Genomic DNA, 16,149 nt, shown 5'->3' with positions numbered 1-16,149 from the left:
TCCCACTTTTTTATTCAATTAATTATATCATTCACTCTAGAAAACTGGAGATTTTTCTTTTTCTCACACTAAAATTGAAGGGATAAAAATCCGAAATGCGTACGACTTAAAGTTACCTAGAATTCCATTGCCTTAATCAACACATGGCAAAGTAATTCCATCAGAATCTCATAATAAAATCACTGAAGGGGCAAATTTTTGTCTCTTTAAGTCTGGATGTAGATTGACACATCGTTTATCTCTTTTTCTCGTACAAATTATGACTTCCGTTCTGAAATAAATCGAACTTAAAAGTTCAAACGGTTCTTTTTGGCCACACTTATGCAAAATTTCGATTGCATATATATATATTATTGCGAATCTGTAATGTTACTTCCAAGCATAGTTAGCTCTATGATAGGCTTGACGACAAAATGGATGATACTATTATCTTCAAGAATTTCGGCGATAGTATCAATAAGTGGTGAATTAAGCGTGATTCTTCGTAATTAACTGTTCCCTGTTCTGGAAACCATAAAAGACCAGTTTTCCAAGTTGAAGAGAGTCGTATAATGAATCAATGACAAATTAGTTGGATCAGTCCAGTGAAGAGCAAGCATTGAGTGGACCTCAAGTGATTAGTGGGTTGAGAATCGGCAATTATTGGAATAGCATCGAGTCGTGTTTAGAGTTGTCAGTCGTATATTAGTAAATCGGTAGTTTGGTACAGATAAAGGAAGGAGAAAGTGGAGAATAGCAGGCGTTTGGAGAGACCTTAGTGAATAGGTACATGGATTTCCTCCTCCTATTGAGTCTGACCGCTTTGTGTATTCTTGTGGGTGTTTACTACCTATTACTTTTTGTGAGTTGCTGTTTGTTGTAAGTGTTGTTGCGTATTGCTTGCATATCTCTGCTCTGTCGCCTATTACCCTGTCGGTGATGTTATATAGAAAACAAGCATTTATGCTGTACATAAATAGGACGATGGGGTTGTTTTCCTTGTTCATTATTTTCTGAAAAGAATCGTTATTTTATACATTTTATTGTTACTTCCTAAGTAATTGAGAATTTTCTGATCCGTTATGCTCATTTCGATACAATTCTCTAACTAAAATCTGATTAATGGTTAAAGAAAATATAGGCAACCATTGCCGACATTCTTTTGCAATATGCATGCTAAGAATTGCTTTGATGTAGTCAATTATTGGATAAAGCTGTAATAAAACAATTATTAAAATTGTTATTCTTAGAATTTTTAAATACGGGGTTAGCAAGAAATAAGTTACTCACGTCAGAGGGCTCTAAAATGTGTTCTATTGATCCAAATAAGATAAAATTTGAAATACAGATTATTCAGATGACGCGCTTTACATTTATTAATTAAAAAGAATTAGTACAAAAATTCACCAATAAATGGCGCTGTGACACAAATAGCATATATTGAAAATCTGAAACATAATTTGCGCTACAGCGCATGTCTATTTCCATTTTTTCTTTGGATGAAAAGAAGGAGGAATTCTGCACGAACATTGGTTTCTTCTCTGTTCATCATGTCTATGTTGCAAGAAAAAGCTCTACTGGTGAAATTGTTCAACCAGAACCAACAAAACTCCTTTGTACTTTAAAGGAATTACGCCGTATGAAGCAGATACAAAGAGATCCCTTGTCTCCATGTGCCATAGGCAAAATGATGCAGAAATTTGAAAAAACTGGGCAACTTGGCATCCTTTCAGGTAGAGGACGAAAAAAACCCGTCTTCCAGCGTCAAAAATGTTGCGAGCACGCTCGTTGAAGCCAGCAGTCAGTTGCCGCATAATAGTGTCAATTTGCCAGTTGTTTCCCGTGTTCTGAATATGCCGTATTCAACTGTACGAAAAATCGTACAGTAGGTTTTGCATTTTTATCCATACAAAATCAAGTCTGCACTTGTTTCAAGACGGGGACTTAGAGATCTGTAAAACTTTTGCACTTGCCCGAATGGTGGTTGACACAACTTGGCCATGCAACATTCTGTGGAGTGATGAGGACCAGTTTTGCCTCAATGGGCACCACACCCACAACTGTCGAAGCAGAAGTGCTGTGAAGCATTTCGAATTAATACGACAAAACAGAGTCTCAGAAATGAGAGTAAAAAAAAAGAATTTTTATTTTATTTTATTATTTTTTTATCAAATATTTCTCACTTGAAACAACGGAAGCTCTAATATTCTTTAGACTATCTATCCACTATCAGAGACTGTTTAGACTATTCTTTTCCACTATCAGAGATAAATAATTTTCTTTCTGAATTCTAAAAGATTTATTAAAATAAACATTTTTTTTTCGTGTTTTCTCTTGCATCGACATTGTTTAGTGCACCAATTCTTTCTGTATAATTATTTATATAATTAAACGTAAAAGTAATTATTATCATGTAAAAACATGATGTTTTGATTTTGGGTTTTTGAAGCCTCAAAATGCACGGGCAGAAAATTGGCGATTTATCTTTTGAGGCATCAATTTTTCGCTTTTAAGGTTATTAAGAAATGATGAAGAAGGTTGTAACATTTGGCGACTTATCAACAAGAAAAAGTTGCAACTTGGTGCGAATGTCGGCCATGTACCAGATTCTCACGTTTGGTCAATATAGGGCAAGGTCATAAAAAGTTTCCACCCGAAGAAGCACAAGGAAGAAAATGGGAATGAAGGCGAAACAACGGGGGGAGGTATCAAAAGTTATATATTAATTTTTCTAGCTGACAAAAAAAGTTTTGGAGCTTGAATAATTGTGAGATAAAAAAAGAAAAAAAAAAACATTTTTTTTTAATTCGGCGATTGCGCAATACAATACTCACATGATCATTCCAAACCAGTTTAAACCAAATTTTCGAAAGAAAAAAATCTGGCCTTGAGATAAAGCTTTGGAGCTTGGAACAATTTTGAGACGGGGGGGGGGCTCATTTTCTAAATATCGGCACATGCGTCGTACTCTGTAGTCATGTAATTGTTTAAAACTGGTTTAAATTAGTTTTTTATGAAAAAAAATTTCTGGCCACGAGGAAAAAATTTTAGAACTTCGATTGATTTTGAAATGGTCAAAAAACAATCCTTTTCTAAATGTTGGTGATTGCGAAATATGAGTCACGTGGGAACGATGTTTTTCTGTCGGATTGATAACACGTGACTTAGAAAAATAGCGTTCTCACATGATAATTTGAAATTTTCGATAGCAGGTTTCAATTATTTTTTTTAAAAGATAAAATAGAAAAATTCTGCTTGCCCCTGTGTCGAATTTCTTTTCGCACCCCGTTGGTAAACTTCTGCTGCCGTCTTGTTAGAAACACCCGAAAGAGCACAAGGAAAGGGAACCGAGATAGCAGCAGAAACGAGGATCGTTGGTCTACCACAAGTTCTTTGAAGTATTTTGCATTTTAACTTTTTTATCCATTGGCAACAATTCTGCAGCAATTACTAGATATTGAAATCCAAAAGATACAATTTGCTAGCATTTTTTTTTTTTTCATATAAAAAATGCAAAACGTATGAGAAATGTATTAATTTAAATAATTCTACAGGAATATCGGAGATAAACTTTGCAAAATACTTCAGAAAATAATGCGGAGTTCTCACAGTGCTTATAAATTCATTGAATTTTATTTTGCCGAACTCAGTTCCTCGGGAAAATGCTCGATTTTTCGTTGGATCCTTTAAAAATAGGAGAAATATGCATCAATTATTTTTTGGGAGAGAAGAAAATAACCAGTAGTTAGTGACTTGGTTATACCTTTAGAATTCTACCAAAGAACAAGATTGTTGATATTGCAAAGCTGTCAATCGCCAGTCTTCTTTTTCCGGGAAGGGGACAACCGAAATTGCCACAACTGCTAAGGAATTTTAAATAGATCCAGCTGCTGGAAACAATACTATTAGCTATTTATTGTATCTTCATAATTTAGTTCTATTTTCGCTTCAGAATTGAAATGATTCTTGAAGTACTCATAATCCTGTAAGAATTCAAATTTGATTCCAGAAATGTTCTCAGATAGCAAATTTGTAAGAAACTTCTCTTGTAGACAAACAAAATGTTTGTGTTTAATTTCACTTAGGAATGCTCCATATCATAAAACTATTTTAATAAAATGCTTGGCTGGTATTAATGTGTATAATCATATGTTTGACAAAGTATTTAACAGGTTAATTGAAAACCAGGTGTATACTTCAACTTTCATGGACTATTATATGATCAAGGATTTGAGACTTTCACAATTATATGAAAAACTGGATTTGAGAACGATTTTACCCATCAATCTCGATAGGTGCTCCATCAGTGAATTGAGTTATTTTATCTATTGAATCATAAGTGTAGATAGAATTTTCAAGATTGTTAATAAATAAGGGTACTTGTTAGTCTAACTGTTCTCAGCAATTTATTTAGATATGGTGAAATAATATCTAATAAATTGGATATTAGACTTCTTTTTATCTCATGTGTATTATTTATACTAAAATTCACCAGCAAGAAGAGCGAGTTATTTAAAATGATCAGAGAGTGGGAAATTTCTCAGAATTTTTTGGAGAATAAGATGTATAGAGAATGAAGTCTACTGCTGAACGGCCTGGTAGTATATGTTAATGCTGAAAAGAGTTCTTATACTACAATCTAAATTTGTTGCTAAGTGTATGTAAGATCAGATTCCACCTGTCAAATTTTTTCTTGTCATTGATCAAATTTATTCAATTATTTTTATCATTCATCTTGAGAAACTGATAACTTTCTTGATATTTTTGGTCCAGGTATATAAAAGATGTTTACTAGCGGTTTGAAAATTATCAGCTCATGAAAAATCTTGATTTTCAAATACAGATTCCTACGTTAAATACCAGTATTGTTTGGGGGCAGAATACAAAAAAAAAAAAAAAAAAAAAAAAAAAAAAAAAAAATTCTGTACAAAAAAAAAAAAAAAAAAAAAAAAGCTTATTAATAAGGAAAAAAGTAGCCAAGTGATATAAAATGCCAATGTCGGTTTATACATATATATATTCCAATGGCAAATTTTTGGAAAATCTCAACTATTTACTTGGACAGGATTTTAAATTGTTAAAAAGTCTATTCCTATTGTAAGTTTGATAAGCTAAGCTTTCTCACTGTACATGAGAAAGTTTGGGTGGAATAAGTATATCTGGCTGAATAAATATATTCTAAAGACCTGGTACTTTAGCGAAACGAAAAACGAATTCAATGAAAAAACTAAACAACTGCACCTCCATAAAATTGATCTCATAAATTTTCTTTTCTTTTTAAAGCAAGAGTCAATAATTACCACTTAATAAAAATGACGATTTAATTTCCAGATTTTGGGAATAATAAAATACTACTTTTTATAACACTGCTAATGAAGAAATCTGCTTTTATATATATTCGCAATATGAAATTTCTAGCATATTATTCTATTGCCTCTATTTCATGTTCGTTGTGGCTGGTGTCTTGAACTGGCGGTGGTTATGTTTATTACTTTTTAACACCATGAGTTGGCATATACCTATTTCTACCAAAGGGGTCAAAATGACCCCTTTCTTTTATTAGAAAAAAGTATTAATTAGGTATTTAATTAGAAAAAATATAATTTGACCGATCTATTATGAAGTTAAAGTAGAAAAACTTTTATATTTTCAATACATTTGTTGAGGTGTGATGTGATGAAAAGGCAGTTCCTCTGTATTTATTTACTAAAAAAGTGTTTATTTTCTAATCTAAGTCTTCAAGTTCATCTATTCTTCTACCAAAACATTGACTCACACGTCTTACTAATAACCTATAATAGCTTCTATCTGACTGACTTTCGGCTTCTTACTTCTTATATACACACATTTTACTAACACATACTTATTTCATTATATTTATACCTACGTATATCTATGTGCGTCCCTATCAAGTCGTTACATAATTAAATATAAATGTATGTATTCTCAACAAATTTTATTCGGATGGTCAAAATGACCCCTTCGGTAAAAGTAGGTATACTATATACATTCCTCCGAAAATAAAAAAAGAAAAAGATAATATTTGCGATTATATGTCTTATAAATGTAAGTAAAAAATTAATTAACGTATCCTCATAAAATACGGCAATAATTTTCGTGAAGAAAATTAACGAAAAGTTTTCTGAGAAAGGCCAAAATGACCCCTTTGTAAAACTAGTATTGAAATGAAAATATTATTTTGTGATAAAAAAAAGGGGGGGGGGGGGGCGAAAGAAAGAAAAAAACAGCTTTCAACAGTTTCTTTATTTACAACAAATTGATATTTTTGTAAATGAAAAGGTAATCCTTACAAAAACCATATGCTATCTGAAATACAATTTAAAAGAAACAAAATGCAGGATGTACATTCTTATCCAAATAGTGATATTTATATTTGTACTCTCCAGCTCTATTCGAAAGGAAAAAATAAACACAATTTTGGTTTTAAAAAAGAAAGTCTCCATTCATACAGCTTGAATGACAGCATAACACATACACAAACTTTATTTCGCATTTGAAAATAGTGTCCTATTCAAGCGTTCCGATATACAAAATGCTCGTTCCTCTTCGTACCGAACTGATTGTTGAGTTGTTTTGTTATTAGAGAAACGTCCTCAGCAGAGACATAAATATCAGCTCTTTTAGTGGAACAAGTTCTTAAAATAGGAGTAATTAGTTATAGTTAAAATAGTATACAGAGTAATATAGTTAGAGAGAAAGTATAACCTTCGTAATGCAGGTCAACCAAAAACCAACATATACATACAAGTGCATGATCAGTTTTTTTTCTAGCTAAACACATTGAACAATTATTCTGGAAAAAGGTATTATTCACATGTCATGCGCAAAAACAATAAAAGAAATAAAACAATTTTTGGAAAGAACAAAACAAAACAAAATGCCATTTCTAACTCTCAGGCATTTCAATCAGTTACTGATAAGCTTCATCAAAATATACATCTGGCATGCATTGGATATTATTCAATTACATTCAGTAGATGAAATTTGTACTTTGATATTCAGATTATATTTCATCAAACCATGTTATAAAAACAAAAATCCTAAAATACCAGAATAAAACAAATAAATATCACATTTAAGCATAATGAAATTCCTACTAAAAGAATTAACATTCATGGTATCATAGGGAATTGCATTCAGTCGAGTAGTTGCCCTCAACAAATTGAATAAGATTAACCCTACAATGCATAGTTTTTATTATTTCAACTAAGATATTTATGACAGAAAAAAATAAACATTCATGTAGATTTAGATGTTTAGTCCAAAAATTTATATAATAGTTTACTAAATGGGCTAAGTAACAATTAAACTAGCTATCTATTCCTTTTGACATATCTTTAAAAAAATGTAATTGATGAATAGAGATTTTTAAATAGAAACTTTAAAATAATAGTAAAAGTATCATTTAAAAGTTACCAATTTGGTTTTATTGATAATTATTAAAACTTTAAAATTCTATTATTTCAAATGAAGTTTAATAATAATAAAATAACTATTAGAAATATCTGATTCTTTTTCTAATGGAGGAATACTAATAAAGAAATCTATAAAATATCTAATCGTATTTCTGCATTAAAAATTATTTACGTTAAAGAATTTAAAATTTAAAAAAAATGAATTAAAGGATGCATCACAGGGTTAAGTAGGTAAGTTACCGATTTTGAATTTTCTTTAAAGATTATTTAAATGAGAAACGTTATTAAAACAATTATTCAAATTAATGAAGAATTTTGAAAGAGTATAATATAATTCAGTTATAATAATAATAATAATAATAAGGAAAAAAAATTCTTTGTTTTCTAATTGTACAATGAAAGTTATTCTCAAACTATTTACAAACTAATTACCAAACCATCAAAAGATTTTTTAAGAACTTTATTGAACTGAATTTCAAATTTTAACACAACTTAGATACTCGACTTCAGGCAACATACTGAATCAAGTTTTCGAAAATAATGCACAAATGGAAAGAAATAAATGATTTCAGAATAACTGCAACAGGGACAAATTTTCATTTTTTTGTAAACATTACATTTATCAAAAGCAACTGCATGCATGCAAAACCATTGTATACAGGTTCGGCATATGCATACACATCAGAAACATTCAGCATTGTCGTCAGTTTACAGCAGTTCCTCCAGTGGAAAAATGTTTTTATTTATTTTTTTGGAACAAGAAAACATACTATACAATCTTTGTTCCAAGTGCACACACACACATACACACACACAAAAGATCCATTTTTCTATGAAAATGATAAGTTGCATCATTTGCACAGATCCAGCAGCTGAATTCAGCCTGTGATTATTACACTAACTTAGGTTATCAACTATATGCAAAAAGTATTGTAAATCAGATATATCCAATTGTAGCCAATTAAAATTGCTGATAAGTTTAAGAGTGTAATTACTAAAAAATATAATGGTATCAGATTGTATCATTTGGTATAACTTTTTTTTCTTTCAAAATTTAAATACATATTATATCAACAGATTATGCTATCATCTAACCAAAAGATATGTAAAAATATAAGTGTTTCATTATATATAAAGTAATGTTAAATTATCAGGAGACAAATAAGCAGAAATTATTTTATTATGTAAAACTTATATTTCCCATTTAATCAATATCACTAATTTTTAAATTCAAAGTTTTATAAATCATGTTGCTTCATTCAGAACTTTCTAGATGTAATTTATAACATACAAAATACATATTAACTAAAACATAAAAATCATTAAAATACTAAAATATTTAGGTGGATTCTATTAATTAGCTGTTGATATGACATTCTCCTAAATAGATATTGAAAGAAGAATGATATATTTCAATCCCACTAAAGGAGTCTCATCATTCACTATATTAAAAAGAATTTCAATCCTCTTTGACTTGCAGAATATGTTGATGATCACAGACTGAATAGCTGAAGAAAGTATACAAATGTTTTCCTGATGGATGAGTAAGTGTGAGAATGATTCTACGAAGGAGGCACAGGCTAAGTCCCTGGATACTGGCTGAAGCCAGTTCTGTGCGTTGATGATTGGAAGCTGTGGCTGGGGGTGTAGTCACCACCCCATTTGTACTCCCAGTTCGACTCTCGTGGACTGGAACACGGAGCAAACAATCTATATACACATCGAGCCCTCTTTTGCAACAACTTTCTTCAAAAATTAGGAATGCAACAGTGCTTATAAAACTTGAGAAAATAAGGCTAGCCCTCCGCACTCCTGGCCGGTAAACAGAACCCAGTAAGTTTCCTAAGTATTTGAAGCTGCCAAAACTGCTAACAGATATAAAATTGAAAATATTTGCTAGAAAGAAATGTGCTCTTGTCCAGAAATTTCAGAGGTAAGAGCAGAGAGATTTGAATTAGAATTCATCTGCAAAATTGGAAAAGATGTTCAACAATTCCCCAAAAATTGAAATCTCTTCCACGATAAATATAAAAATAAATAAGAGCTAAATCTATAGAAAGGAGATGGTCCAGTGATGTGTTACACAGCTTTAAATTTGTCATTTCTTTTTTGGCCGCTTAGAAATTTTGTTGTGTATAAGGCAATGGGTATGTAAACATCAACATTTATATAATAAAGGTTTAGATCCCTTCTCCACTGCCACAATTGCCAATATGCAGAAGTATATTAAATAAACCAAACAAATTAAACAGTAACTAATCAGGAAGACTAAATAAATGATAAATACAGCAATCATTATATATAATAAAACTTGCAACAAATATCCAGAATTCAGCACAATATTAAAATTGTACAAAATTTTAAAATTTAATGTAATAGTTTGCTGCAATTTTAAACAGCTGCACAAATATTAATCTGACTTCCAAAAAATTAGATATTATTTTAATAGCTTATGTAAGCAAAACTTTATAGAAACCAAAATCAATTCTCACAATATAAAAATTCGTTAAAAATTAATTTGTTAAATGAAATAATTTTTAAATCCAATACATTTATAGTACAAAACTGAGATGAATCTAGTTCTGTGAATTTTTTACCTTAACAGCTCATTCTCCCATTTCGGTAAAAATATGCAAAAGATGAACCACAGAAAACAAACTTAGTGGTTTTTCCTTAATACAAGAAACTTTCAAAAAGAGGGAAAGGCTTTTTTTAATAACATGTGGCAAATCTTTTTGAATAAGCTCATATCGGAAAATTCTCAAGTCTTCATAAGCATCCATGCAACAATACACTTATCAAGCAAGCAAACGGGCAGCAATTTCATTTACACCAAAGGCAGCTCGATATCTTGAGGTCAACACCATCAACATGCAAATTTATTGCAGTAACAGGTGTGAGGCACTCTATTTGCAAGTTCTGCACTTAACACTTTTAAACATGATTCCTTTAGTTTGCGTGACACACAAACTGGAAATTTTTATTCTTTCTTTTGGAAATATGTGGCTGCATAAATTTCATATATACACTCCCTTTTATCAGCACAACACAATTTCACGTCATTAATTGCTCACAACAATCTTTTTTTTTCAAACTTGAAAGAACTTGATGTCATCAAAAAACAAAGCCTCCTTTCAGGAAGTCTTTCAAATTGAAAATTGGGGGGGAGGGGAGAATCCCATCATATAAGGGGGAAATTAGAACAGCTTAATCATTTGACAAATTCACAATAAACAATTTTATACAAAACATATTATTCACTTTAAAATAATTATAATAAATAAAAGTAAAATTATCCACTGCTTTTTTTTTAACTTTAAAATACTGTTTAGCAAGCATATGTTAGAAATATTTCTATCAGCATGAAGTTAAAGGAAGAACAACAGCTAAAAAAAACAACTCAAATCTCTAGCTTAGCATAGATCTATGAAAAAATAGTACCCTGAATATAAAAGTGATCAATTAACAAAAGTTAAAAATCATTAATTTTCTAAATTGTTATTTTTGTACAGAAATGTTTTACTGACCTGCAATTTTATAAATATTATGCAATTCACAAACAACATAAAACATTAAGTAGAATGTTTAAATCACAGCAGCGGATAATTGAAAAGAATATTAGAACAATGGAAAATATTATAAAGGCAAAATATTATAAAACCATGAATAATTATCATTTAATCAAATCATTTCTTCTCACATCATAAAAAAAAATCTTGTAAATAAAAGACAATACTAAAAAGATCTTTTTTTACCATTCCAGGAATAGTATATATCATATTATCAATGAAGTTCAGAGAAATTAGCACTTTTAATAAGAAATTGTTATAGGGGAAAAATAACACAGATACTTTAAGACAAAAAAAGAAATTCTATAAAATTATACTTCAAAAATTAAGCAGAGCTAAAGAAATTCTGCAATGTTAAATTAGATTTTAGGAAGAACTGAAATAATGTTAAAACTAGTAAAGTTTTCCCACAATGCATCTTTTCTCGCTAATATGAATTATTCATAATTCTATTTTTTTGTACCTTGAGAATTATGAATGACTTGAAATCCAAGCCAGATTTTAAAAATTACTAACCTTTATATTATATTCAACTGTTGAAAAGAACTTTAAACATTAATGTTGTAGCAGAACACATTTAACGCAACATAAATGAAAAATGATTATTGGAAATTAAAATTGAATTCGCACTTTAATTTCAAAAGTTATTCAGATTTTACTTTATATACAGATGTGTTTTTTTTACTTACTTGCATAAGAAGCATTTATCAACAAAAGTGCTTGTAATACATATGTATAAAACAATTTCACATTAACTATTCATATATAAGAAAGTGCAAATATTGTATTAAGATACAAAAAAGTTCCAGTAACTTAACAATCTTGTAAAATTTTTCATTATGTTTATCCATTTTATTTGTGCTGTTTAGTAGGTGCTATTTCTGTGATAAACGGCCACAATTCATATACCATACACAAAAATATATGCAAATATACCTTTCGTAAGTTCTTAGGGATCATCTTGAGTATGAATCAGTATATTTCTTTTAAAAAATTTCTGTCATTAATTTCATTGTCAAAAGCTTTCTTAAGTATTTGAATTACAATTCACTTAAACATCAAGAATACTTGCTTTAACACATCAAGTCTTCAGGTAATCAAGCATATGTCCAAAAGATCAACATGGACATAATCACAAAGAAATAAATACGAAATAAATTTATATTCCATTAAGTATGCTTTAAAAATATGAGAATGCACCATGGTTCATATATCTATGAAAATAATAAATTCAAAGGATTAAAAAAATTAAATCTTGAAGATATGTTTTGATAAGACCACATTTGTAAAATATGTTGATAATTTGGGTAATGAAGAGGAATAAAAACTATTTATAATTGTGGCATTCAGACTCCTTGTAACTGAACATATATATTCAAAAACACAATTAAAAAAAAAGAATGCTCTTAAAAATATATCTTTTAAACAAAAATACCTTCCTACCAGAAATATTTCAAAGAAACAATATTAATAATCTGAACAGCAATAATTTCAATAAATCTTTAAACATATCCATCCTCCTAAAAATTATACAATGACATCTTTAATTTAAAATCATATTCAACTTACAAATAAAATTCTTAAAAACACATGAATATTTTTTCAAAGATATATGGCCATGGTTATGCATTTTCAAAAATGCAATTAATTATGAAAAAAAAAATATCCACAATATAATTTGACCGTACACTTATTGTATTTCCACATTCATATTAGGAATGGACATTCATATCTCAACCAGAAAGCCTTAAACAGAAATTTTTAATTTGATTTAGTCTCCATTCAGTTCCAACTTCCAAAATTCAAAGAAAATAAAATATTTCATTAATCTGAATTTTCCCAAAAGTTTCCAAATACGTAATTTTTTAAAAATATTAGTTTTGTCCCAAATGTCATTTAAACAAAGTAAAGAGAAAATTTGCTAAATTCTAATATGCATGCAAACTTTTACATGCAACTACACTTTTTCTTTATTTATTCACATAAATTTATTACATTTCCTTGCATGTAAAACATACATAATGGCTCAATAAACAATAATTTTATTTCTTTTGTAGAGCAAATAAAATTGTTGAATTTCATTTGGAATTTATCTTTAAATCCAGGAATAGAATTTTATTCGAAATTTAGTTAACTACCTCTAAAATGCTTAAATTCCTAATTAATTTGAGAAATCTTTGGAAAATGAATGTAAAAAAATTAAATTGATTTCACTGAATTAATTATTTAAATGGTTTTATTACTGTAATTGATACAATCTAGTTTTCCACTTTCATTTGTGGCATACTTTTTTTTCAATATGATATGAAGTTAAAATGTTTTGGAGACGAAGCAGGCCTCTGCAGTACACTATCGCGACACCAGCTTCCCAAATATAGGAACTACTATTGTTATTACCATAGGATGTCCATTAGTTTTCATGTGGTATGAGTGCTATGGTCATGAAGTGAAAAAATGAAATGAGCTAATGCCCTGAAATTTGAAAAAGTGAGGCACAATGGGATAGTCTGAATTTTTAAATAACCTATCATCCACACCCATCATTGCATGTTCTTATCTCTAGCATCATAGCAGACTGCCACTTAATTCCGACATCACCTTCATTTTGTCAACATGAACAGTCTGCATATTAGTTAGCACAAAATACAAAAATACTTCATGCTTTGCTACTTAAATACCTTTACAAATTAATGCAAAACAAATATTTCAGATATTTTGAAAATATCTAATAGAATCCTGAAAAGGGACAGCTTCAAAATTATTTGTCTATAATTTTTATGAAGAAAATTAGCAGTTAAAACATATATGAATCTTAATTTCTTTTAAATGTCTTTCTTATTTATGGCACATTCATTTACAAAAAGAAAAAAAAAAATATTTTTGTTGAATTAGAGATGATTTTTTTTTAATTGAAGACTTTTTATTATAAAATGCACCAAGATTTTAACAAAAAAAAAGTCCCTTTCCAGAAAATAAATTCAAAATGACAATAGTTTCATTAAAGATTTTCAATTCCTAAATCTCAACACAACACTTCATACTGAAATTTATAAAAACTGCAGAATACATATTACACAGACAACTAAAAGAAGTACGATTCTCAAATAAAATTCTATCCATATATATGGCATATAGATAGACACAAAAATCCACACTTGTGAAATCTCTCATCAGCCATAAGTAAACACATTACCACGACAAGTGCCTTGACTGCAGTTTGCAATGGAAATTCTGCACAGACTTCATTTTCTTGTACTAGCATTTCATTACATTTCACTAAACAAAACAACTACCAAGTATATAACAGCAATTTAAAAAAGAAGAAAAAAACCATATTGATACAATCAAGTACAAACACACTTTTGTGGAAAAACAAATATCTAGGTTATAATCATTATACAGTCAGACATATACAAAATAATAACTCATTGTCATCGAAGGGGAGGGAAGGTTGTGAGACTGAAAAACACCAGTTTGTCAAACCCTAAAACTACAAACATTTTATTTTTTTTCTTTCCATGCAAGGGACAAAACCTCTGCAGAGTGAAGACAAGGTACGGTGGATGGTATTTCCATTTGGTTTAGATTCAGTTCAATTTGTTGAAGTCTTTTTGCTAGCGGATGGAGCACCAGGTTTGACAACGTCACCATTGGGAGTTGAGAGAGCGCCGCAGTTCTTACAGAGTGGGTCGAAGGCTGATCTTTGACTCGGAAGCAGGACAAAATTCATGCTTGGCTTAGGACAGCTAAACTTGTGAAGTTCTCCAGCACCACTTGAGTTCCTAATAATGGGAAATAATCGCATATAAGAAATTTCCCAAGATATTAATATTCCTTAATACTCAAAAACAAATTGTAGAGAAAAGCTAAAAGAGGTTTTTATTTAATTTTTTATTTTTCATGCCCATACAATCGAATTCTGTAATTGATTTTTAATTCTTTCCTTCGTGTGAAAAAGTTTTTAAATTATGTACCTTTATGTGATTTCAATACAGTACACACTATTTAAAAAAATTTCCCGAATATATTTGCCAGTTAATCGATTATCATAATTAAATTTTAATTCCATATGTATGGCACTGCCAAGTTGGGATTGGCAGGGAAAAAGACATATCTTACAACCCTAAAATATTTAGAATAATGGGTCTTGCATTAAAAACTACAAAGTTGAAAATAATCAAACTGTTGCGTAGATAAACTGTGTGTTAACTAAATTCAAAGAAAATACTCGTTAATCTCAACTCTTTATTCAAGGAACTAAACCTTACATCTGTTTTTATCCACAAGATAAAATGATAAGAATCTTCCAGACTTAAAAAGATACAGAAATTATAAGAACATTCTAGAACAAATGAGAAATAACAGGAAGTAAATCAATAACAAAACAATTTTTAGGTAAGTTACCTGCAGTCAAATATGAATTTGTGAACTGGCTCTTTCAGCTCATAACATTTTACCCTGAGCCAGCTGTCTGCACCAAGTTAGAACAAGTTTCGTTACAAACTATTTATATGTATACTATTAAAAGCACATTTCAGATTTTTTTAAATTTTTTATTTTGCTGAATGAACAAACTCTGTACTTGCTGTTCTTTAACACAAGAATATTTTTTCTCGGTGTTTTGTTTCATAAAAAAAGAAATGCAATTTGATACTGTTTCATTCATATATATATAATATACTAGCCGCCTCTGGCGACCAGCCGGTTCGCCAATCTTAATGTTCGTTAAAATTTTAATAATTAAATATTTTATGCAATTCTTACTTTAATAGCTTCTTCATCAAAATATTTTAAAACTTAAAATTTTGATAGTCATATAATTCTCCCATAATATTATAAACGCCTTCAGTCATAACGTAATATGTATCTCTCCAATTTTCTGTTAGTTCCCGTAGAATTTATACTATAAATTAAAGTGGAAAGGATTAATCTGCAATTAATATAATCAAAGTATTTTTTTTTTTTTTTTTTTTTGTAATATGATTACTGAAAACAGTCAATGAGCGTTTAAACTTTATGGGCACTAAAGAATATCTTTCTTAATTTATGTAATATCTCAAGAATTTGTCAACAAAAGTTTCTCAGATTCATCATAACCAGATCGATTCATTAACAATGATTAATTTTAAATGCATCAAACACTAAGAAAATAAAATGAATCGTTT

General features: G+C 29.5%; 1 protein-coding gene across 2 annotated transcripts in view; it reads right to left on the bottom strand.

The window, feature by feature from the left end:
• Positions 1 to 6,228: 6,228 nt before the first annotated feature.
• Positions 6,229 to 16,149, bottom strand: part of LOC129965591 (glucocorticoid-induced transcript 1 protein-like) — a 93,717-nt gene continuing 83,796 nt past the window's right edge. For both annotated transcript variants that reach the window (XM_056079620.1, XM_056079621.1), the window contains exon 8: positions 6,229 to 14,766. In XM_056079620.1, the coding sequence (XP_055935595.1) occupies positions 14,577 to 14,766 (190 nt within the window). In that variant the 3' untranslated portion in view covers positions 6,229 to 14,576. The remainder of the gene's footprint in view (positions 14,767 to 16,149) is intronic.

Source organism: Argiope bruennichi, chromosome 4 (genome assembly GCF_947563725.1).
Source record: "Argiope bruennichi chromosome 4, qqArgBrue1.1, whole genome shotgun sequence".
Classification (NCBI taxonomy): domain Eukaryota; kingdom Metazoa; phylum Arthropoda; class Arachnida; order Araneae; family Araneidae; genus Argiope; species Argiope bruennichi.
This window is presented reverse-complemented; position numbering and strand designations above follow the sequence as displayed.